Source organism: Mirounga angustirostris, unplaced genomic scaffold (assembly GCF_029215605.1).
Source record: "Mirounga angustirostris isolate CCGP_5_RB_7025 unplaced genomic scaffold, mMirAng1.0.hap1 SCAF_7, whole genome shotgun sequence".
NCBI classification, from domain to species: Eukaryota; Metazoa; Chordata; class Mammalia; order Carnivora; family Phocidae; genus Mirounga; species Mirounga angustirostris.
Window position 1 is genome coordinate 51,419,028 of NW_026991715.1, and position 25,996 is coordinate 51,445,023.

The 25,996-nt window shown below is 41.7% G+C and overlaps 1 protein-coding gene across 7 annotated transcripts in view; it reads left to right on the top strand.

The window, feature by feature from the left end:
* MAST4 (microtubule associated serine/threonine kinase family member 4) overlaps positions 1–25,996 on the top strand; it is a 545,730-nt gene that overhangs the window by 164,087 nt on the left and 355,647 nt on the right. For all 7 annotated transcript variants that reach the window (XM_064596182.1, XM_045895811.3, XM_064596181.1 and 4 more), the window contains exon 3: positions 19,933–20,057. In XM_064596182.1, coding sequence (XP_064452252.1) covers positions 19,933–20,057 — 125 coding nt within the window. The remainder of the gene's footprint in view (positions 1–19,932; positions 20,058–25,996) is intronic.

Here is a 25,996-nt window from a genome sequence, read left to right on the forward strand (position 1 = left end):
AAAAGCATTTCAGAGGAATTTTACTTCAAGAGGGAAAGGGGAAAACAAACAGCACAATCCTAGAAAACATTTTTTTCCTTTAAAATTAAGCTGGAGGCCTTTGTGTTTCAGTGCTGCATAGAGCGTAACGGGTTTCTCATCCTAGATGCCTCCTTAGTTTAGTGGGCAAGACAAAGAATTGAGATTAAAGTGAATTTACATAGAATAAGACTTTTTTCTGGAAAGCCTTGATATTTAGTAAATACTGCTCCTAAATCTTCTCCTTGATGCCCTAGATTTCTTTATTGTCATAATTCCATCAAAAGAATGCCTAGACAAAGTGGTGTGCGTTAGGATGTTTTAACAAGCAAACCAGAACGTATCAATGGCTTAGCACAATACTCATTTATTTCTTGCTCATGTATGTGTTGTTGGTTAGCAGGCAGCTCTCTTCCTCATGATGAGTCAGGGACCCACGCTCCTTCCATTTTCTGGTATTATTCTTCCGTGCGGCCGTAAGACACTGAGCTTCCAGCTGAGAGAAGTGGAAAAACAGAGGCGAAAGCTTTCCAACTTCTTAAAAGTCCCAGTCTGGAAGAGACACATTCTTGTTGCCTATTCACATTCTTTCTGTCAAGATTCTGTCACATGGTCACAGCCAAATGTCAGCCTGGTGCCGCTGTGGGGGGCACTAGAATGGTCCTTGCTGGGCTGTCGCCTCTGTATACAACTACACAAGAGGCAGTGACAACATTGTGCTTGGCCTGAGAGAGAAGTAGGTTTTAATAAAGAAAATGGGATAAATTCAGTTTGAATACTGAATAGTCAGTATGTTAAGTTTGAATACCTGTAAGACTTGCTAACTGGGTATATCAGATAGGACTGTGGAATCACAGAAAGGGAGAGAATTGTATTTTGGAAAGGAAAGGATTAGCTCCATCTCAGAGAGGAAGATGATGATAAGAAATTGTCTTTGGATTCAACAATAGGTCACTGGTTGCCTTGGGAAGAGTAGGGAGGTGTGGAAAGAAGCTAGAATGGAGTAGGTTAAGAACAAACGGTAGTTAAGAGATGAGAGGTAGCTAATTGGTTGATAGTTGAGTGTAGGTGGCTCTTTTGAGAAGTTGTGCTGGGAGGAGGACTAGAGACATGGGTAGGAGCTGGAAGGGTATGAGGGGTCAGAAGGAAACATCTTAGTATGGGTCCTTGTGAATGTGTTTGTCAGGTGCTGGTGTGCTAACTGAAGAAAGATGATAGCCAAAGGGAAGGGCTTTAGGAGGAACCCAGCAATGTATCTGCAGCACATGTAAGAAGGGTGGCTTTTTTACAGGAGAAGGGGCACTTCCTCCCTTGAAATAGGAGGAAGGAAGAGTAAAAGGATGCAAAAGCTGGTAGTCTAGATACATCTGTATCATGGAATACTATTCAGCAATAAAAAGGAACGAACTGTTGATGGGGCTGACAGCCTGGGAATTAGACTGCATAAAAAAGCATGCTGTTTAATTCCATTTGTATATGCCATTCTTGAAATGACACAGTTGTAGAAGTCCAGAACTGGTGAGTGGTTGCCAGGGCTTAAGGTGGGAGGGAAGTAAGTGTGACTATAAGTGGGTGACATGAGGGATCCTCTGGTGATGGGCACGTTCTAGATCTTGACTGTGTTGGTGTCATTCTACTGATGGTTATGGTATCCTGTAGTCTTGCAAGGTGTTACCATTGAGGAAGACTGGGTAGAACGTAACTGGGATCTCTGTGTATTGTTTCTTCCTGCTACCTGTGAATCTACATGTATCTTGAGAGTAAGAAGTTTCATGTTTAAATGTCCCCTTTCCATATCGCTGTTTTCAATAAATTTGCTTAATAAAAAGTAGGTAGTTTAATAGATTTGGTCGCTTCACTTGTGTCAGTGCATTATGAGACCCCTGGGTCGTGCTCAGGAGGGTTATATGGATATGGAGTAGAGAAGGAAGTCATAGAGTCGTGGAGAATGGGAAGGGAGCTATAAATGTAATTGGATTGCTTGGAAGCATCGACAACCGATTTAAGGTCTGAGGTCATGAATCAAAAGTGAAGGCTATCTGCATGTTTGAGGAAAATGTTAAGACACCAGGGAAATGGGTGTACTGGGAATAGTATTTCCACAGAACATAGCAGAGAGGCCTGGTTGAGGGTCATTTAAGACTGGTGGGGAGAGGGGGGCCAAGCTGTGTAAGAATGAGTGGAGTTCTGGTGCCTTTAGTGGAATTGCTCAGTGGTGGAGTCAAAGCCCACGGGAGCTTGAAAGGAGGACTGGAAGTGGGGCCCTGGGCGTGTGGTTGTGTTGGGGACTGCACATTGGGTGGGCTGAGTTGGACTTAACCAGGCCCTGAAGGATGAGTGAAATGTTAATATTTTGAAATCTGGCAAAATCTGAAACTCTTAAAGGGCAAAGACATTTACAGTTGTTGTAAATGGTGCTCTCTTGTGATGCTCTCAGTTTGGGTTCTTGGCTCTTGGCCAACAAGGAGAAAACCCCAGACCCACAGATAATTCTCACTTAGGGTTGTACCAGTTTAAAAACCTATTTCTATTTGTTTTGCTATTTGTCAATGTTTAAAAAATCTCCAGGCTGAAAGCATATAAGAGGGAGCAGGCATTGTTTTAGGTTGGTTTACTGTTTTGTTTTAGAACTTGTAAAATTGTGTAGTTCATCAACAATAGTTGATTAAACTGGAGGATGTCTACCCATTCTTCTGGGTTGCTAGGCAATTAAGAGGCAACTCCTTTAGCATCTTCTTCCTGGTGAGAGTGCTGACTTGTAAATAGCCTTTAAACCTACTGCTGTCTTCACCGCTCCTATGTCCGTTTATGTCTGGATATTTTGTTGGCATCTAGGTGTTCTAATTAGAAGATGAGTCTCATGGTGTATTTTTGTTGTACGATTTCTCCTTGTCAGAGTAGGAAAGCCTCCGGAGACTTCTACTTAATGGGGCCTGCAGCTCTTAGCCGGTTCCTTTGGCAGATGTTGCCTCCCAGTGGCTCTCTGTCGGGGAGCCTTCTGCTGTGGCTCGTCTCCCATGCAGATGGCCTACCAAGCAGTCATGGCTCCCCCTAACAGGGTGATTGTAAGGTGGTTCCCAGGCCCCTGGTCACCTGCTGCTTAGGAACTGCCATGTGGCCACCTTGTTCAGAACCAGGCTGCAGAGACCTACTTGAAACTCCAATAGCTCTTTCAGGTCTTTGGTACCACGGAAGTCTTCCCAAGAGGTGATGATGTCAGGCATGCTGGGAGAATTAATTAAGGCGTGAGTCTACATGAGGACTTGAAGAATCGAATGTGGTTTTCTTATACCGGAATTCAGATGAGAGACGAGGCTGTTAGCTTTGAAGTGATGTGAGCTCCAGAGAGTGCTGGGAGCCAGGCTTCGTAAGCGGAGCTGGCTCATCAGAGAGCCATTGGACAGTTTTGTACCAGATCGAGTTCAAAGGACTTAAAATTAGTTCTGAGTATTAAGATGTTGATAGAAGACTCAGTTTCTCTTAAGCTTTTTGAGGTGCCTTCTGCAGAGCAAAAAGTAACTTGGACCTTACATCATTGTTGACCTAGAATTTCAAGGTTGCTAGGGTAGGAAAAGCAGCTGAATACTAGAACTGAACCATTCTCACTTGCAAAATAAGGTCTCCTGCTTGATGTTCTCCTGTATGGTGGATGTGGCAAATCAAATATTGTACCTGAGCTTCTTTAAAGTACACCAAGGAAGAGTGTCTGAATCAAAGTTTCTGCTGGTATTATTTTAAAAGCTGTGTGTGTCTAAATAGATAAGGAGGCTCTCTGTATCAGTTAGGCTAATGAAGAAACTTTACAGAAACAAATGAAAGATAGATGGACATCATTAGACTTCCTCCCTCCCCGTTTCAGTCCCTCTCTTGCTCTCTTAATGTCTCCCCCATATTTTTTGTTTTCTTGTGTGGTTCTATAAATAATGGATTTTGGTTCTTCCTGGGAGAAAAATGAATTTATTGAATCCTTATGTCAAAGATTCAAGTTGTTTGTTCTTCAAATTCTCTTTAGACTAGAAAGTTGATTCTGGGGGGGGGGGCGGGGGTGTGTGTGGTTTGGGGGCATTTTTATCAAGGGGTTGATTTTTTTTGAATGGGCCCAGTCATGTTCTGTTTTATTTTCTCTCCACTGATTTTATATTTGTATACATCCCTGACATTTTGTTTTGTTCCAATAGGGTAGACTGAGGCCTGCATGGCTGGACGAGTTTTTCCTATCCTTTATGAATTGTCTGCTTTTAGGTTCTGAAAAGTGTGCCGATTCCAAGCTTATCCTCTCTGTTCCTTATATGTATCATCTATAAAAGACGAAATGGTTTTAAGTCCCTGTGACACTTCACTATGTATGTGAGGAAGCCACAAAAGTTGATTATATTATAGTTAACATGAAATATAAATTGAAGTCGTAGAAAATCAGTGTTGCCTGTTAAATCCCACATAGAGCCCTCCTGGAATGATGAGGGAGGGGAGATAAGGTTGGGGAAGGCTAGGGAGATTTCCGGCCATGTTGGAGCACCTGTATGCAGCTGGACATGGGTTAGTGGTTCTCCTGGTGACGTTTTCTTAACATGTACAGTGAAACCACAGTGCAGCTGCACAGAGGTACATGCAAGGTGCTAACTGCGCATGTGCTGGAATCTTCTGGAAACTACAGGCGTGGTAGTTGGGTGTGATGCAGTAGCGATTGGGGAGACGTGTGTCAGGAAGAGAATGGGATACATGGATTACACTGAATAGGGTTTAAAGATCGAGAGCTAGTGACTTGGCTGGGTGGAGTCAGCATCTTGATATGCTACACACTGATGTTGCAGGATGTGATAGGAATCCTGAAATGGGGATCAGAGGCCCAGATTGTAGTGAGAAGTACAGCTCTAAGTAAGGCGTGTCTTGGTTTCTGGTTCTTAGTTTAATCATCCGTAAAATGAGTGGATTGGATCAGACCGTCTCAAAGTCCCTTTGAGCTTGAGTAGTAAATAATTTTTGCTACCAAGATGAGAGAGGGGAACATCTTTGCAGAGACTGGCTGCCCTTCTTTTTCTCCCTTCCCACATAAATACTTGCTCCATTGTTGAGCACGGAAGCCCACTGTCTCCTCTGGGGGAACATTCCAGTGATGTCCTGTCATTGGCCTCTGAAACCGAGCACCCCAGGCCCTCCGTCTCTTGTTTAAAACTCATTTCCAGTGGCTAATCAGAGATCAAGAATGTAGACCTGTTTGTCAACTTCCTGGGTGGAAACGGAAAACGAAGCTGACTTGATGTCAGCTCTGCTGTGGAAAGAGTAGGCAAAGAAATGGAAATGCCACCAACCGGGAAGTTTAAAGATTTATAAAAATTAGTGTTTCTGCTATATTAATGACTCCGGTGGTGGTAGCCTGCATTTGTCATTGTCATGTTCCATTGTCATTCAAGTACTTAATCAACGCATATTGTCAGGGCTACATTTATTTTCCAGCATCCTGCCTGGCCAGATCATTTCTCTGTTCTCTGACTCAGTATCAGGTGCCCTGCATCACACCAGGGCCAGAGGGAGAGCTGGAGGGCCAGTCGCTGCTTTGCTTTTAACCCATTGCTAACTTGTTCACGGCTGGGGGTGAAACTTTTAAAAAGAAAGTACAGCATTATGGAAATGTCTGGTTCCCTTTTTCTGAACAAGAACACAGGTGGAATCATTCCCACCTTAAATGACGAATGCTGAACCAAATTAGGCTTGAAGGATCTTGCATAAGGTGGCAGAGTTCCCAGCAGCAAGTCCCTGTGAAAGAGAGTCCTGTATGTATGTAAAGTAACGTAACTGGACATGCAGTCTGCATTGACATGCACGCATGCGCGCGTGGCTATGTGCCCTCGATTGTTACTTAGTGTCCCATAATGTAGTATGTGACTGTAGTTTTGCCTTATATCACTCTAGAGGACAGGAACAATCATGTATGTCAATGTCCTTTTTTTTTTTTAAATTCTGAAGCAAGTTTCTCTGGGCTCAGAACAAGGAAAACAGGGCTTAAATTAGTCTGCTCAATTTGAATTTTTTCTTTGGTTAAGTAGTGAGAGTTGGGTCACCCACTGTGCTTGTCTTGGTTACCAGGAACATCAGTGCAAAAGCATTTTGTTTTTCTGCTGTGGGCCATTCACTAGGTTTTGGCTGCAGTGGCATATATAAATAATTAAAAAAAGGGAAAATGATACACGTACAGACTCACAGCAGGAAGGGGCACCTGGGTGGCTCAGTTGATTAAGTGTCTGCCTTCGGCTCATGCCCTGATCTCAGGGTCCTGGGATCGAGCTCTGCGTTGGGCTCCCTGCTCAGCAGCAAGTCAGCTTCTCCCTCTGCACCTCCCCCTGCTTGTGCTCGCGATCTCTTTCTCTCTCAAATAAATAAATGAAATCTTTAAAAACAAAACAAAATGAAACAAAACAAAACCTCACAACAATGAGATGCCTACTTAGGTGTACGAAACAGGGAAGTGAAACTCACGATCCTTTACTCCATTCAAATTCCATTCCAAACACCTCTTCATATCACTTGCTGATTCTTCAACAGCCCTACTTGAACTGTTTTCCTTCCCCCTCCATTGCTTACATTGCTCTCTTCTTAGGGGGTGGGTCACTTTATATTTTCTATTTTTGGTATACCTATCATCCCTTTTACTAGTTGATAAATTCCTCCAGGAACTTTTTCTTGTATCCTCAAAGCAAAATTTCCTGCAGTGCACATATTAAGTGCTCAGTAAATAGGGTTGCCGGACAAAATGCATGACACCCAATTAATCATACCAGATAAACAACTAATAATATTTTTAGTATACTTACGTCCAAAATAATATTTGGGGCATATGTATTCAGATTTATTTGAATTCAAAAGTATTTAAGCATCTTTTATTTTTATTTGCAAAGTCTTTCAGTAAAGGCTGGAATGGTTTTGTACCTAGGCCTTCTCAGACATGCTGTCTCATAGGGACGTGCGTGGTAAGAAAGGCAAGAGGTTAGAGGCCTTACACATAGTTATTAGTACAATATTCTTTTTTATGTTTTCTTTGACCCTCTGGTTGGTTAGTCAACTCAGAGACAGGACCATCTTTGTGGACAACCCCAAGCAGACCTGGTACATGATATCCTCTTTGATGTGAGCAAGGCTGTATACAACGCTGTTGCCGTGCTTTCAACAGTCATAGTCTTCTCTGTGGGTTCATGTAATGAGAGATTAAGTGCATTTAATGGAACTGTTAGAAGAAAATGATCAGACTGTCAGTCTTGAGAGGTGGCTATTTAGAAGGTGACTGGAACAACCAAAGGGCTACCTTCCCCCACCTCAGCACCAAGCACACTGATTTCCCCATAATCATGGCTGAATTCTTTATTTGACAGAGAGACACAGCGGGAGAGGGAACACAAGCAGGGGGAGTGGGAGAGGGAGAAGCAGGCTTCCCGCTGAGCAGGGAGCCTGATGCGGAGCTCGATCCCAGGACGCTGGGATCATGACCTGAGCCGAAGGCAGACGCTTAACCACTGAGCCACCCAGGCGCCCCCATGGCTGAATTCTTTAAAAAGGAATGCTGACGAGTCTAGTGATATTGTTACTTCAAAGCATGAAGAACTGACCCTGGAGTTCAAGGCTGCTTAATGCCTTCCAAGCTTTCAGAAGAATTCAGCGACTAAGGAATAGACCAGAAATGGGAGGTGAATTCCAGCCCTATACCTCTCATTAATTTCTAAGCAGTGCTTAGGCAGTCAGGAGGATAATAATCATGGCTTTAATTTTTCTCTTCTTAAAAACAAGGGCAGTGTTGTGTTAGGTTTTGGAAAGCACTTAGTGATTTGTTGGAGCTAAATTTGGGGTATCGATGGCAGTTTGGATAACATCAGTTCTTAGATTTTGTTGCTTTTAAACCAGGTAGGAGGGACATGAACTTTCCTACTAAGAGAGGCAAGAGAGCAGGCTATACACTCCCTGGTGGAAGTCTCTCTCCCCGGAAATGGAGTCTTTAACACACTACCATTTGGAATCCCTGGGGGAGAAATACTATATGGTACTTTTTGAAGGATCATTTCACAGTTGTGTTCTAGATTTTTTTTTTTGCTTACTCATTAACCAGTATCAATAAACATCTCTGAAGACAAAAATACTAGTTTCTTCAGAAAGTATAGACATTGTTATTGAGGAGAAAGAATTTCAAATCTGTGTGGAAGAAATGTCGGCTTGGAACTAGAAACTGTTCCAAATAAATATATGTGGAAGTACATTGTTAGGTGAATTAGATTGTGTATATAAAAGTTTCCTTGGATAAACAGAACTTGTTGGGAAATTAGGACTTGTCTGGAAATTTCTGCTTGCATTGTGACATAGAGTTTGTTTTATCACCTTGTGGCTGCCTTTGTTCTTTTTGTTTCTCTTGTAAAGCTCCTGATGGCTAGTTCCTCCTTGGCCTCTGTCATAAGTGTTTAGATGTAGGGCAGTTGTAAGAAATGTTTAGCATCTCAGGGCTGCCAGTGACATTTGGGTGTGTCAATCAAAGCATCTTAGTGTGCAAAAGAATGGAATTGTATAGGCTTCATAATTTCTCCCAAAGCAAGATGGTAAGTACAAATTGTCGTCTAGTATTTTGAGGCCAACCAGCTTGTTTTGAAAAGATAGAGTATTTTGTGGAGGTGTTGGACTTCTTTGGAGATGAGTTTCAGAAGTGAAAGTCAAAACCAAGAAAAGTGACAAGTAAGGCTGCTGAGTCTTTGCCATTATTGTTACAGAACTAACGAACCAAATTCGAGTATTTTTCTAGGCAACGTGGAACCACACAGTAATGGAAAAATATGAACCCTGGTAGAAATATAAATGAGAGATAAAATGGAGAGTTACTATGCACAGACATTAAGCATGTGATCATGTCTAAGTTTGGTAGCTTCGGTGTCCGGGATGTGACGTAGGGCTGCAAATGCCTATGAGGTACAGTCCCGGGTGACAGAGTTTACAGTGGAGAGAGCAGGTTGTGTATTACAATAAATGGGACTCTCTATGCATGGAGCCACATAGGAATAGGGAAGGCCAGCAGTGCCTTGGGGTATGGGTTCAATACCCATGATGCCAAGATGGGTAAAGCATCCTGGATGGGGACCTAAACCACCACTGAACATAAGTTGTGTGTTCCACACTGTGCTGGGCACTTGACATGTGTTACTTACTGTCATCATCAGTAGAGATCTGAAAAGAGAGCTCAGAGAGGAAAAGTAATGTATCCAGGGTTCTCTAGCTAATAAATAGGGAAACCAGGATGCAAACCTGTGTCTGCCTGGTTTCTCACTCTATGCTCCTGAGTTCACTTGATGAAGGAATGAGAGCCAGTTATTCCTGAAGTGTCCTAAGCTGGAGAGAATTTGATTCTGTCTGCGGATGATGCCAAGAAGGTATGCCCTTGGCAGGAAGAGGTGTTCTGCACTGGAAAGAAGAGGGGATAAGTCACTGGTATCCCAGGACTCTCTTTGCCAGATGGTCTGAGAGGCTGTCTGTTCACATTCTCAGTTAGTCCTCACAGCCACAGTATGGGCTTGCTCAGTCATCTCCATTCTACAGAACATGTGCTGGAAACTGGGGTGTAGGAGAATAAGAAGTCTGACTACGGCCATGCAGCTACTATGTGGCCATAGGCTGTGAATCTTGGATTTCAGCCTCCTGACTGGATGGACTTGGATTCAACAGTTTCATGAGTTTAAACATGGAACCTATTTCCAGGATCCAGAGTGGGCAGTGAACATGTTTAGATGGAAAGATATTTTGGAAAGAATTGGACAAACTGGGTGGGGAAGTCAGAGTGTGACGGGGGAGGAGAGGATGACTCCTACTCACTTGGTTGGTGTTTTGAAATGTACAAAATTCTGGTCCTCCCGGGGGTTTTAGAAAGGTTTGGAGGCAGATGGGGAAGAGGAAGCAGCAAGAGGAAGGGAGGATGGGGAGCTTGACAAGTAGTTTAACAGCTGCTCCGCATATCCGCAAACTGACTCTGAGAAAAAATGGTTCTATTTATTTGCCGTTTCCTTCCATATATCTTCCCAACAGCATTCATCAATATCTGTCATTTCCCAGGGGGTTTAGGCATCTCTAGCAATTCATTCTGCTGAATTATATTTCAATACGCGGATGGAGGGAGGCCAGATTGCACATGTTAACTCTGACCTATATGCCCAGCGTTGCCTAGACATGGCCACCACCCAGCTCCTGGGTGCCGTCACGCAGACAGCTGTTCCGAGACATACCACTTGCTCTCGGATTCTTGAGACCATGTTCTCATTAGAGTAGGCTCTGTTTAATACTTATTTAAAAATCAGTTTTAAGTTGTCCCATTAGCCTTTGGTCTATACAGCTAGCGCTTAGGGCAAAACTATCATGTATTTTTTTATAAGAATTTTAAATTCAGATAGTGATCATCTAAATGGAGACATTTTGGTGGTGGAGGTGCAGCAGGGATTTGCTGGCTAGGGCTGGGTCTCATTGCAGAACAGGAGAATTTGCTGGGTGTTGTGAGTACCTATAATAATAGGAACATTGCAGTTTACCAAGCTCTAGTTCAGGTATTAGTTCATTTGATCCTAGTATCTTCCTGTATTAGAGTTTGAGAGTGGTAATCTTTGTGGATGAGAAGAAATACTTCCTCTTAAAGAGCAATTTAAGGGAAAACAGAAGAAAGGAAAAAGAACAAATGTATTTCTAAGTACAGATGCAGGTTGTTCCATTTAAAAACGTACAGTGTGTTGGCATTTTCCCCCTCTTATCATAAAATGCCAAGGGCAACATGGTGGCTGTCTGTGACTGAGGGTGAAGAGAGTACCTTTGAATCCTGTTACTGTATTGCCCACAACTAAAGTTGCTTTTATATAGAACTTCAGCTGTAGTTGGTAGTGGTGGTGGCAGCCAGAGATGGTTTGTCCAAAGGCTTTGACTTCTGTATTGTAGACATGGGTGTGCTGTTATTTTTCCACAGTCCCTAGTGTTCTCATTGTGTGAAACTGGCCTTTCGCGACTCCCTGAAAGCTGTGCCACGTACCCAGTCTGGGCTCGGTACACTCTTACTTTCTGCTGCCTGCTCTGCTTGTGGCAACCATCTTTCTAAAGTGTCCCGTTCACTTCCTCACCAGGCCCTTGTGGTTAATATCGTTGCCTTGCCATCCTTTGTTAAATATAGAATGCTGGTGACAGTATTCTACGCAGTGAGATCGGGCGTCACCGTTGGATTTGAGTCTTGCAACAGCACCGAGGTTTAGAAATGGCTGCATCGTGCTGTCGGTTGGGCTCAGACCTTGGTGTCTGGATTGCATCCCATGCTTTGACGACCAGCCTCTCAGAAGGCACGCGTACTCTCTCCATTCGGCGTTCAGTTTCCTTGTCAGTTAGAGCTCCCTGTATAGGAGGCAGTGATGTCTTTAAGGACTTAGGGTCAAGGCTATGCTTTGGACTTCCCTTGTGCGAGTAAACATAGTTTTTGTTTTGTTTTGTTTTTTCCTTTTAAGGCAAGAATAGCAGCTTGTATAGGAGTCAGTGAACTTTGATCTCTGGTCACAGGTCTGTTGGTTTCTCAGATTATATTTATTTGTGCCATTAAGAAGAATGATGTAGCAGCATTGCTGATGCTGTCTAGGTATAGTTATTCTTTTGCAGTGGGACAAGCAATTGGAAGTCAGTCACCCATGTGAGAGGGAAGATGGAAGGAACCATGTCTCTGTGTTGTAGTAGCAGCTGACGATGAATAAAGGGAGGCTCTAATTGCTGGGAGTGTGACAGTCGCTATGATGAGGAAACCAATGTTTAGGAGTGAGCAGTGGAGCAGAGAAGAACATCTTGAGGATGATGGAGTATACTTGAGGACAGTGGCTGCTGACTCAGGCATTCTCCCGGGCTTCAGCCAGTGACTTCTCCTGGCCTTTAACCTTTCTCCATTTCTAAATTTGGGAGTGCCCTGGGAAAAACTCAGTTCCTCTGACTTGTAAATGATTCAAACGGCTCAAGTTATTTGAGTGTCATTTGCAAGAGCAGGTGCTGACTTGGTTTAATGTGGATGCCTCCCAGACAGTAAAACAGACTTATTTTTTCTCAGGAAGGTGCATAGTTTTAGCTAAGCAAGTGAAGGTGGTCGTGTGTGTGTGTGTGTTTTAAGATATACATAACAAAATTCACCATTTTAAACATTTTTAAGTGTCCAATTCAGCAGCATTAAGTACATTTACAGTGTTGTACAACTGTTACCGCCATCCATCTCTAGAACATCGTCATCTTCCCAAACTGAAACTCTGTACCCAATAAACGGTAGTTCTCATCCTCTCTTTCCCTAGCTCCCAGCATCCATGGTTATACTTTCTGTCTCAGTGAAATGGACCATTCCAGGAACCTCACATAAGAGGAATCATACAGTATTTGTCCTTCTGTGCCTGGCTTATTTATTTTTTTATTATTATTTTTTAAGAAGATTTCATTTTTTATTTATTTGACAGAGAGAGACACAGTGAGAGAGGGAACACAAGCAGGGGGAGTGGGAGAGGGAGAGGCAGGCTTCCCTCGGAGCAGGGAGCCCGATGTGGGGCTCGATCCCAGGACCCTGGGATCATGACCTGAGCCGAGGGCAGACGCTTAACGACTGAGCCACCCAGGTGCCCCTGGCTTGGCTTATTTAGCATGTCTTGGAGGTTCACCCATGTTGTGGCATGTGTCAGAATTTCATTCCTTTTTAAGGCTGAATCATACTCCATTGTATGTATATACAACATTCTGGTTATCTACTCATCTCTCAGTGGATGTTCGGTTTGTTTCCATCTTTTGGCTCTTGTGAATAATACTTCTGTGAACTTGGTGTACACAAATCTGTTCAGGTCCCTGCTTTTAGTTCTTTTCTCTATATACCCAGAAGTGGGATTGAGCAAGGGAGCTTTTAGTTGGAAGCAGGGAGGGTGAAATAGTGGGATGTCCCTCCTCCCACTTTAGTGGTGGACGTGAACTTTCAGGGAACTACTTTGAGAGCCTCAGCAGATGCTCAGGTCAGCAGCAGGCTGGTAGCCAAAATGTAAAGATTAAGGATGAGGGAGATGAGCGTGTGGCCCCGTCTGCCTGCTCCTGGCACCAGCATGGTGGTAGCTTCACATCGTTCTTTTTGTCCCCAGCCCCTTGACTCCCGTATTGCCACGCCCATTCTCCTTCCCTTCCTCCTGTGGCTCCCCCACGCCCCCTCGCCAGAACCCTTGAGAGCAACATAGCTCCTCCCTCAATGGCCTTTTGTTCCTGGTTGGTGCCTTAGAGGGATAAACAAACTTTTCCAGAGTTTTATGTATAACTGAGCGCCAGAAGCCGTATCCAAGGACTGCTTTGTTAGTAGTTACTAGGTCTTATTTTCCCTTTGATGGCTTGTTTGTAGTCTAAGAGAAATCACCCAAAATGTAAGACTGTGGACTGACTGCTAAATCTATGTTGCACTTCAGGTGATAAGGAACTTTTTTACTGGAAGCTTTTAAATCTAGTCAGGTACCATTATTCCCAGATGATAAAGTAGTTCTCCAGAGGCTATATTTAATTCTTTATATAGCCATTCTGCTGAAATTATTGCTGACCCAGTATTTTCCTACTTCACAGGGATACTTCATGCTTCGGGGGGCTTTGAAAACATGTATTTCATTTTTGAAAGCATGCATTATGGAGGTCTTCTTGTTTCTTGGGATCAGGATGGAAACAAAGGAAAACACACCCCATTAAAGAGACCATATGTAGCCTTCATAGAACCAAGGCGCAATGTAGGTCTAGGCTCAGTAATCTACTTATTTTAATATATAATATATATTATATATAATATATAATATATAATCTTAAAAGGCTGCATATCTTCCATTCTGTTAAGTAGAGGCCCCGTGACCAAAACAGTAAGAATAACCAATATAAATATTCAAGTAACTCATACCTCCATGATTGAAGCCTGACAAGTTCTTAACATCAGTCTGGCCAACCGATTTCAGTTTTAATCTGGACCTCTATTTATTGCCTCTAAATTTCTAGTTATGTCAGTAGAATATATGTAATAAATGCTATAATAAACATATCAGAATTTTATAAATGTGTTTCCAAAGAGCATAGAGCTGACCACATTCCAGTTGTAACAGCAAGCTCCATTTGGTATTAAAATAAAGCAGCCAGATTGGTAGGCAAGCTCACCTCTCCTACAAGAAATTAGGAATGGTATTATCCATTAATTTCCACCCTGTGCAGCTGAATAATGCAGGTGACAGATGCTAATTTTCTTAAATTGTAGGCAGCAAATGATGCATGAATCCAACAGCAACACACTTTTTAGAGGCACTTGGTAGTCATCAGAAAGCGAGTTTATATAAAGTTCGATGTAGTCACTACCAAGTATGGCGTGATGTTAGTGCCTTCTAATGACTGCCTTAAATCCATCTGTTGTCCTCTTTCCCTAGTAACACTAATGGGGGTCTAGGCAGGAATAAAAACCGCCCATGTGTTGTGCTCACGGACCATTCAATTTATAACATTCATGTGATTCCTAAGGATAAAACTCATGCAAGAATAATGACATCCAAAATCTAACCAGTGACGGGATTACAAATATTTCATTGTATTTGTGTGTGTTCCCTAATTTAATTATTTTTCCAGTGGCTTAACAAAAGTTTATTTCTTGCTCCCCTTCTCATACATAGTATCATGGATAGTTTTGTGTTTCTTACTTTTGTAAGTTGATGTTATTGAATGTCCGCTGTATGATGTTTTTTTTCTTTTTGGATTTTAGGAACACCCTGTAAGTTTACCCCTATTTCACAGCTGAGGAAACTGAGACTTGGGGGAGTTCATGAATAAGTGATGGAATCGTTTTTGGGGGTCAGAGTTGGTACTCAGCAATTAGGCTGTAGAGTCAACCGTAACATAACTGGCAACTTTTATTGTTTTATGTCCTGTTGGGTTTGAAGACTGTATGAGGTAAATATATGGACTAAGTTGAAAAACTTAGTTCAAACTGAATTCCAAAACTGATCAATTATTGAACATCAAAATGTCTCCTTTGGGTTAGCGTCTGGTGACATAATAAAAGAATGGAAGCCTGACGGAGCGTCTCTCCTTGACCAAACTCTAGCCAGTTTCCTCTGAGCCCTCCTTCTCAACCAGGCCTCAAACTTAGTCAATAAAGACACGAACAAACACCAACATAGGTTCTCACAGCTCAAGGCAACCTTCTTAGCATGACCCTAGTCCTCCTAAAGCGCCTGCCTGAAAAAACTCAAGGCTGTCAAAATTTTTTGTTTGGCCAACAGATAGGTCTCTTTCTCCTGGGCTCTGTGGGAGGGTAGAATCTGAATTTGGTAAATGCCAGCCGGCAGTCAGAGCTGGCCTGGTCACAGTTACATGGAAGGACCCTGTGTCATTTTTCACTTCCCTCACTCTCGACTGAACCCCCACTGGCTCCCTGCCCTACTCCCTCATTCTCTTACTAAGACACTCAGTGATTGTGTACAAATTGAAGGTGAGTTCAGTTCACACTGGACTCTCTTTTCCTGATGCAGTAGTTACTACTGATTAAAATCTGTCCTTACCACTTTAGTGTTGCACTTGGTTTTCCTTTGATAAGGCACATGTCTGGCCTTGCTGCCAAGATGAGCCTTACACATGGTATAGTAGTACATAAAATGTATGGGGTGGTGGTAGACAGAGTGACTTTGGAGGAGAGGATGTATGGAGGTCCTGTTAGTAGTGGTCTCTGCTTGCTTTCGAGTGCCCTGTGAGAGCTAATGAAACTGAAGTGTTCAAAGTGCTTTGGAGTGAATGGAGGGAAGGGAGGTGGTTCTGTTGCTTGTGCCCCTCCCCCAGTGCTTGTTCTGAGTCTGACCTCCCTTGTGAGGCGGGGCTGGATTCCCTGAGCTAGGATCCTAGCATATGAATTTCCTACACTGAGGATTTATTCGAGAACTGCCCCTGTTTCCATTCTGCTCTCCCACTGGCACAGAGGGAGTCTTTCCCAGTGTCCCCTGCCATGAATTTCATTCTAGGACCATGGTAAGTATCTTCATGGTTCCCTTTGGCTCCAGTGCTTCATGGAACCTCTCCTCCCGCTCCTTGCTTCCCTACCCGGACCCACTGCAAAGTTTCCACCATCAGCAGATCCCTCCCTGATGTGGCCTTAGGGTGGAAGGAATGTACTCCTGGCTGGGTGGAGCAGATTAGATTATGGAGATTATTAGATTATGGAGCACATGTTTTGATAGGAATTGTTAAAAGCAACATTATATAATAGCATATACAGAAATTAATAGAGAATAATTCACTACAACCCATATATCCACCAGCCAGCTTTAGCTAAGCTTAATATTTGCCACATTCTTCAGATGTATTAATATTAAATTTATTAAAGCCACAGGTGAAAACTTAAATTCTTTAAACTTTTACGTTCGACTCATAGACCCCATTATTGCCTGCATACGATTTTAAAACAATAAAATATTACAGCATTTTCTTCCCTAGGCCCATTCCCCATTTTCTCTGCCAGAGATAACGATAATTCTGAATTTGTTGTTTATCCTTTCCACAAAGAAATATTAGTCTTTATTTTAATATTATTAAATATTTTTCTCTATTTCCTTTGTGTTCTAAGAACACATTGCCCTGTTTTGTTCCTAGGGTGGACATGGGGATGACGTTGACAGAATTAAAAAGTTATAATGTGAGTGGCGATAGCGTATCGACTGTTTCCCATGTCCCAGGTTGAGTGTGCTAAGTGCATTATCTCATTTAATCTATTCTGCTACCATTTCCCATCTTCTCAGCGATTCTCTCTCTCTCTCTCTCTCTAATCTATCTCCACTTTTAACTTAACGACTTAATAGCTGTATGCCCTATAATGGAGATAATATTACCTAGTACACCATAGGGTCATTAAGATATTGGAAGTGCCTGGCATATAGTAAGACCTCAACAGATTTTTAGCTATTATGCTATGCTACAAATGAAATTTAAGAAAATCATCTGTTTAGTTTTATTCTTTCTGTTTATATTTGATCAAGTATTGATCAAATAGTGTAGTTTAACTGCCTTTCAGGCAACAAACATTTATTGAGCACTTACTAAGGGCCAGGTACTGTACCTGGTACTAGGGATAAAGAAATAAATACCTATTTATTCACCTCAGGAGGGCTTATAGGGGAGATATTCTAACAATTATTTTCTACTAAAAGAAAAAACAAGGACTGATATATAAAATTATTCAGTTAACTGAAATGTTTGCCCTCTAAATTTTTCCATTGCTACATTAAATTCTTCAACTGTTTTTGTATCTACCCTTGGTTTTCTTTAAAATGAAGCATCTGGGGCAGAATAGTGGTGAGGCCAAAGTAGATTTTCTCCATGATGTAAACCTTGACATCACACAGCCTCTGTACCTTCTGTCAGACTTCTTTCTGAAATATGAACAAAGAAAATATAAAACACAAAATATAGTAAATAGAAGGGATCAGAAGAAAAAATCATCTATGGATTCTGATCACTGGAGGTTGGATTTTTTTTTTTTTAAAGATTTTATTTATTTATTTGAGAGAGAGAGAATGAGAGAGAGCATATGAGAGGGGGGAGGGTCAGAGGGAGAAGCAGACTCCCTGCCGAGCAGGGAGCCCGATGCGGGACTCGATCCCGGGACTCCAGGATCATGACCTGAGCTGAAGGCAGTCGCTTAACCAACTGAGCCACCCAGGCGCCCTTGGTTGGTATATTTTTAACAGATGTCCGTCAAAGACAGTTATTTCTATGTTAAATCATTTATTCATGTAATATTGATTTTAGTTTTCTTAAATGCAGTCTATAGTTTTCCTGTCCTTCTTTATTAATGTCCTGCTTTTGGATCTAAAGGGGGCAGATTGCCCAAAGCCCCTCTTAGTCCAGCTTTTAGTTGATGTTTTAAAATAAGGCAAGGAAAAAAAAAAGTTCTGGATTTCCAATTCTATGATCTTTCCTGCATAAAAATAGGGCTGAATGTTTTTGAGGTGGTGACCAGAATCACAGAGAGTAATTACATTTGAATTTTCAGTAATAGAGTTTATGCTTCAATTAATTGGCATTTGCTATATGTATTTGTTTGGAAAAGGTTATAATCTATTCTGTGGGGTTGGAGGGAGCAGGTAACAAAAATCAGTATGATTCCATTTTTGCAAGAAAATAGAGGTTACAGGAAGAAAGCCTGGTAGAAAATCACTGAAATGTTGATAGTGGTTTTCCTTAGTGTGATTGTAGGTGACTTTTTTCCTTTATATATATGTTTATACTTCCTGCTTGTGAGTGAAAAGTAACCAAACCTAAGTGAAAAAAGATACTTACCATTTTTACTACTGTTATGGCTAAGTAGCTAACATTTACTCAGCGCTTTACTTAGAAAATTCTTTTAATCCCCTCAACAATTTACACAGTCCCATTCTCCCCATTTTAAAGATGGAAAAACCAAGGCCAGGAAAGGTTGGCTAACTTCCTTCCCCATTTGTCACCAAGGCAAGATGAAGATCTCAAAAGCAAATCTCATTTTCTCTGGAGTCTGTGCTTTCACTGTATAATATAACGAAAGAGCAGTTTTGACGAAGTAAGTAATTGTTTGCTTTGCAATTAAAATACAAATTTCTGAAAGCACTGGGATGAAAGCATTAGACCTCTTCACATGGACAGTGATGGGAGCTGTAGCTCGCTCCTGTACTTTGATAGTACCAGGGGTCACCGTGCACACTGCTAGTAAATCAGTTAATACATGGCAACAGTTATTAACCAGTGGGATATGCTCGTTGACTGAAGTAAGAGCGTGAGGCTCTTTTACAAGGACCAGACCTGCTGGGGAAAATCCAGATGTTGCTTCTGCTACAGGGCACCCAGCCACACGTGCTGCAATCCCTCATGTTTCTGAGAGGAATGTGGCTGGATGCCGCCCGCCCCCTCAACCTTGAATGAGGTTCTATGGGTTGCCTGCCATCTTTTCTCTTTGCCAATGTGTTTTTTTTGGGGGGGGGGGAAGAAGCGCCCACTCGTTCTTCAATCATTCATGGGATACTTACTGAGCACCTGCTATGGCCAGTCATTATGCTAGTATTAGTGTGAAACACATGAAAATCAAACATGTTTTCTATTTTCGCTGAGCTCCATTGCTGCATGAATATTCATGTCCATCCTAACTCCCTGAAGTCAAGGAACCTTACTTCCTGTGCTTTGGTAACTAGTTTAGTCCTTGTGGTGAGGAAGTAATGTAATGCAAATTGGTTCGCCTGTTTGACTGTTAGAGGCATATACACATACATTAGAGTTCAAGGGTGACGTAAATAGCTCCGTGAACCTAGTCTGACATTGATGTCCTGATGTATGCAAATGGATACCACGTGTGTCCTGTGGACATGGTTGGGTGACCACCAGTTCTTCAGAGAGCGAAGCTTTGAGAATGAGGCAGCAGCCCCATTTCACCATGACAGAATTCTAGTTCTTCCTTTTGTTGGTCATGATCTCTACTTTGTCAACTCTTTTCTAGTTGATCTTGAGATCATTTTTCATATTAGATATTTAAAAAGTCCATTTGTAAGTGCAGGTTTACTTCAATGATGCTGAGGATGCTTTGTGTATTTATATGTATCCTCCAGAAGTTCCTGTGGAATAGGCAGAAGTAACAAGATACTTGATCCTGCCCTTGCTGAAAGCTGCCGATGCCAGAGCTGAAGAGGTTTCCTTGGGTATATGTGGGAAATCAGGGTCAGAACTAGGGACTGGATCCCCTGACTTAATTAAAACAATATTCCTCTGGTTGCGATGAAAAAACATAAGGAGTATGGTAGAAGCAGTAGAGAAGGAATGGCCAAGAAGGGATTTGCCATTCTCACAGAAGTGCTGATGTTCTGCCTGCCACTTACACTGTCTTCTCTTTCACCCCAACAGGGAGGTACCTCCTTCCAAACCCTGTGGCAGGGCAGGCCTGGCCAGCCTCCACGGAGACATCCAACCTCGTGCGTATGCGCAGCCAGGCCCTGGGCCAGTCGGCACCCTCGCTCACCGCCAGCCTGGTGAGTGTCCTCGGCCGGTGTCCGTGGTGCCTCGATGTGGTTTCATCTCCCCACCGCCCTAGGGACTATTTTAAGTGTATTGAGTTTAACTAGGTTTGAACTTATCCACATTTAACATGAAGCACTGTGAAATTTTTTGCACTGAATGTGCTAATTTTTTCCAAGTCTCCTCTCCACGCCCCCACCCTAATCTGTAGTGTTTCTGTTACCTTGACTGTCTCCTCTCTTCCCTCCAAAGAGATGAAAATATCTGAGTTTTTCTTAAATATTTTCTTTATTTGAAAATAATTTCAGACTACCAAAAAGTTGGAAGAATATGAAAAATATGTAGAACATATTGATCCAGCTATTAATTTCCTGCCAAATTTGCTTTTTCTCTCTCCTTGGATATAGGCTGAGGTAGATATATACATATGTGTATATACGTATCTATGTACACACACTCAGATAACTGCTTGAACTATTTGAGAGTAAGGTGTGTCTCATGGCCTTTTGTTATCACAGTCAGAAATGTTGGTAAATTTATGTTGACTACAAGCCTTTTATCTACTCTCCATTCTGTATTTCATTTTTATCAATTGGCTCAATCGTGTCCTGTGTGGCATTTCTCCTCCAGTGTAGGATTCAGTCTAGGGTCATATATTGCATTTAATTGTCCTGTCTATTTTGTCTCTATTAATCTGGAGTTTTTCCACAGCCTTACTTTGTCTTTTATGGCATAGACATTTTTGAAGACTATCCTCCCCTTCCCATTTTTAAAGAATGGAATGTTTCTCCTATTACACGTGCCTGATGTGTCTGATGTTTCCTCTTTGTGAAGTTCACATTTTGCATTCCAGACCAGAATAGGACATGGGTGGTGACGTGTCCTTTCAGGGCTTGCCTTCTGCAGGCCCATTATGTCCATCTGCCCCTCATTGTGATGTTAATCCCCCCCCCCCACACACACGCGCACACACAGTCATGGTGTTGATGTCTCCACTGGAGTTAGACTTTTAATCTCACCATCAGTAAACATTCTGTGGGAAGATAAATTTTGGGTCATGTGAACATATTTCTTCCCATCAGAAATTTCCCCTAGGTTGCCTTTCCATTGATGATTCTGGCCTGGACCCTTCTTTTTTGTGGTAATTGAAACTGGTCACGTTATCCCCACCTCAGGACTCTCTCCACATTTACTGGTTGACCCATGGCATCTGTGTTTATGTATTTGTTTGCAGCTTGGCCTCCTGCATTCCTTGTTCACTTCTTCCAGTGTTGATCTTGATTTTCAACCCCGATGCTTCCTAGAATTTTGTTTTCTCCTGGGCCTGTTCCTTCTCTCCTTCATCCTTTGGCACAGCCTAGAAGTCTCTGTTTAAGTTATTTTTGGTGGTAGGGTTGTATGTTTTGGGAGTAGATTTTAAATATCTTTTACTGATGGAGATGCAAATAATATATTATGGTGCCTTATAATTTTATGCATTAGTAATAAATTAAGTTGGATATTTGAGAATCATTCAGTAATGCAGAGAGATTTGATTTAGGTCAGGACTCTAGTCTTACTTTTGCCACTAGATAGCTGTATAAACTTCGGCAAATCACTTAGTTTCTCCTATTTTATCAACTCAGCTGCACCTGCAAGATGAAAAAAGGTATTTAAGCAGTCTCTGGAAATCAACTTTGGAATCCCCTGATTCTACTTCTAGGATAATAAAGATTGTGAAAACAGTGAATAATTATCCCTAAAAAAGTTTCAGAATATTTTATGACTTCAAAATTGACTATGGTCTCTGAACCAAAGTTCATCTTTTTCCTCTCATGAAAATTTTAGGACTTATATTTAAAGGCACAGTTAAAATGATGATAGTTACAGTCAAAATGAAAAAATCATAAAAAATTAGGAAACTTGGGGTGCCTGGGTGGCTCAGTAGGTTGAGTGTCTCCCTTCGGTTTGGGTCATGATCCCAGGGTCCTGGGATTGGGCCTGAGTTGGTCTCCCTGCTCTGCGGGGAGCTTGCTTCTCCCTCTGCTTCTGCCTGCCGCTCCCCCTGCTTGTACTCTCTCTCTCTGTGTCAAATAAATAAATAAAATCTTAAAAAAAAAAATTTAGGAAACTGAAATCAGGGAAACCTACCAACTAGAAAGTTAAATCAAAAGTGAAAGAACAAAAGTAGGAAAGAAGCTTAAGGGGTCAGTTTAGAAAGTCTACCCAACTAAAACTAGAAACTACAGAAAAAGAATTAATTGAAAACCATTTGCCATCATCCCATCCCCAAGTTCAATGTTACTTTTTCTTCTTGGGGAATTTTATCAAGAGCTTGTTTTCCTGAAAGCATTTACTTTTTAAGGAAAGAGGAAAATGCCTCACAATTAGTGATTTTTTTTTTTAAACAAGTGCTTTTTGGGTCACTGCAAAATTACTCTTAACACTCAGATAGTAATCCTGTATGTTGATTGCCAAGTAAATGATTCTGATTAAAACAACGCTGTTAAAAGGAATATATCTCATCTAATACTGGTCGTCCCATACTCGGAAATGGATTCATTCATTGGTAAAACACATGTCAGGTGACTTAAATACTTGAGAATGAGATAAAAAGGTAAAGAGAACTATTAATAGAAAACATGAAAGAGTACTCCTCAAAATATGTCTGATGAAATTCTTACCGAAGAGTCGTTTAATTATTAGCTTATCAGTTCTGTGAGTTTTTATACTATTTGCTTGACAGCAAAACTAGAGAAAGTGCTGAAATCCCATAGGCAGCAACTTAAAATAGCACCTGGCACATAACAAGTCTCAAATGTTAGCAGTATTACTACTTCTGTTAGTAACATATTATGGGTAAGCTTGAGTACGGAAGCCAGACTGCAGTTAACCATTCACTCGACAGTGAAGGCTCATCATGTCTTTCCTTCAGAGAAAGACTTCAGAAAAACTCACCATGTCTTTCCTTCAGAGACTTCATTACTTCCTGATGGTAGTCGAAGGAGAACTATTTGCAGACTGTTTGACCAAGTCTTCTCCCCCTGCCCCCCGCCCCCATTCTCTCCTAGTAAGAGCTGTAGCTGCTGGAGGAGAGTTGCCAGGCAGAGCACTATCTTGATTTCCTCATGGTTCTGCTATCTGCCCAGCTTTCTGGGCCATATCGCTTATTTCAATATGTCTCCCAGTGCAGGCTAATGATTTTTTCTGCTTTTGGTACCCTTTGAAGACCATTAATCTGTTTCATGTTTCTTGGATTGGATTACATCTAAATTATCTTACTGATTACAATGAACTATCTCTATAGTGATAGAGAATGATGGTTGAGAGATGGAAATGCCCTCTTAGAACTCCTTTTTTTTTTCCTTTTCCTTCTAAACAAGTGATGTGTCACGTGGTGCACTGAACCGTAGAAAGTGCTTCACTCTGATTCTCTCTCCAGGCCACTATTCTCAACTCCATTGCCCCTGTCTTAGAACTGTAAGTCACCCTTCCTCCTGACAGTGTTTATCCTGGTGCACATTTGTTGTAGTTCTTTGTGTGGGTGCTTTATATCCTCTGCTAGACTGCAAGCTCCTTGAGGGCAGAATTCCTGTCTGCTCTGACTTTGTCCTCCTCACTGCTCCTGGCACAACTCCTTGCACATAGGAGGTATTCAATAAATATTGTTGATGGAATGAATAATTATTCCTACAAAGTGACGGATGACTCTACTTGCAAGGCAAGAGTGATGATGTGATTCTCTGTGCTGTAATGGGTGGTCTAATAAGACTATCCATCTACAACCTCTTTGTTTTTGTTCTGTGTGTATCTTAAATTCGTGATTAGCCATGAAGTCCATGTAATGAACCAGTCTCGTGTAGTTCCACATTGGCTGCTCAAAAAATGTGACAAAATAGTGAAGAGAGGATCACTGTCCACATTCAAGGAGATTCGAATAATATGCTTGTAAGCAGTCATGATGTGGTCAGGTTGATTTAAATGTTCTGTTGGCTCATTGGAGAACTAATCTGAAGCAATATGTGTCTTCATGTGTGGAAAAATTGGAAAAACAGGAATCAAAATGTCCACATGACAGCATTACACTTGACAAAACAGAATTTCCTGTTCAACACACCAACAAACATTTCAGAAAAGTACAGACTCTCAACCTGAGAGGTATTCATATGTTAGTAAGATATAAATGAAGGCCTCGTGGTTTGGTAGGTATGAATATTAGTAAATGCATGACCTATAGTGATTTAACTGCCATAGGCAAGCTTGAGGGTAATGCTAACTACCTTCTCAAGGAGGAGATTAATTCCTAGCCTGAAGTATCTAGTTTTCCTTGGCAATGCTAAATGTCATTGTGCTCCCTCTCCCAGACACATTGGGCATTTCAGATAAATGGCATGTTGCCAATTCATCCTAAGTAGCCTGGTAGCTGACAGAATCCATGCTCAGGCAGTATCCGCCTGCTGGGACACCAGCCGGGAGTGCTGATGAAGTGTCAGATGTATATTTCATATACATTAATCTGAAGAAGGGAAAACTCATTTCTCCATTTGCTTCTCCCATCTTTCTGTCCCTCCCCACACACGTGGGTAGTTTATCAAAGAAGTCAGAGTTGTCAAAAGCAGGGGGATTTATACAGATGCTGCTTTCTGGCAAGAAAGATGGAAATTTCAAGAGACAAAAGCAGGACCCGTGGTAACTTATTTTTCTGTAGGAAAATAAGGTTGTAAGCCTTGATGATTAAAGTTTAAAAATAGTATATGTGGCCATCATATGAAATCCTCACTTCTTTTGTACTTTGGAGGAACGGATAGATGGCAGAAACATAGTGAAAACTAGTTGACAGTGTTTTTCTCCAATTTTCTCTTTGACTAGGAACGTGAGCTTCATCTGCTTGGTGTGTGGGAACCTCCCCATATCACATTTTTTCTTGTTGAGGTCTTCCTTGACCGTTTGTTTGAAACTGCTCCCCACACTGCAGGCTGTACACCCTGCTTTTCTCTATAGCTTTATCCCCTTTCAGTATACTACACAATTTAGTTTATTACTTTATTATGTATCTCTTAATCACTCTAATGAAAAATTCATGACAGTAGAGAGATTCTTCCTGTTTTCCCTGCTGTCTTCCCAGGGCCTAGAATAGTGCTGACACAGAGTAGGTGCCCATTGAAGACTTGATGAATGCATAAACAAATGTTATTTCCTTTCTATACATTTCTAGGGCCCTAGAATGGACTCTTGTTTCTTTTTGTTTGCTTATTTTTAATCTGTGATTAACGTTTTAGGTTTAGCCTAATCAATAAGCTAATCTTCAAGCCAGAGACCAATTCACTATGGAAACTATATTCAAGAGTTAAACTATAGTGGTTAAGTTGGAAAAAGAGATTTGTGGGGTAGGGAACGAACTGGTTAAGAGATGAGCTCCACTCTGTAGCACTTACTTGCTGTGTAAGCCTTGGTTTATTCATCTATGAAGAGGGGTCATGGTTGTAGTAACCTCATAAGGTTGTTGTGAGGATCACATGAACCAACTCATGGGCAGTCCTTTGCCCCGTGCTTGTTACCTAGGAAATGCTGGTGTTGATGTACCTGGTGTTTATCAGAATAGTGTTTCCTCGGGGTTGTCAGGCTTAGCGGAGGTGGTATTATTAGAAGGGAGGGAAATGAGCCCTTTCTCTCAGATCACCAGCTAGGAGCAGTAGTGTAACCTTTTTTGTCCTTCCTGTGTGATGGTCAACCAGCTTATTGCTTGCTTCCTCATTTTGACTCAGTACTCACCAACCTGACACACTGGAATATACTTTCTAGAATAGCTAACATTTTTGAAGGGGGGGGAAGTGCTTTCAAATAATGTTTTTCAACTTTTAATATTAGACTCAGTGGTGTAATTTCATGTTTCTTCAGTCGCCCTCTTTTGACATAGTATCCATTTATTTTAATGAAAAAATTATGTTTCATGATGTACTATAAATATTAAGAC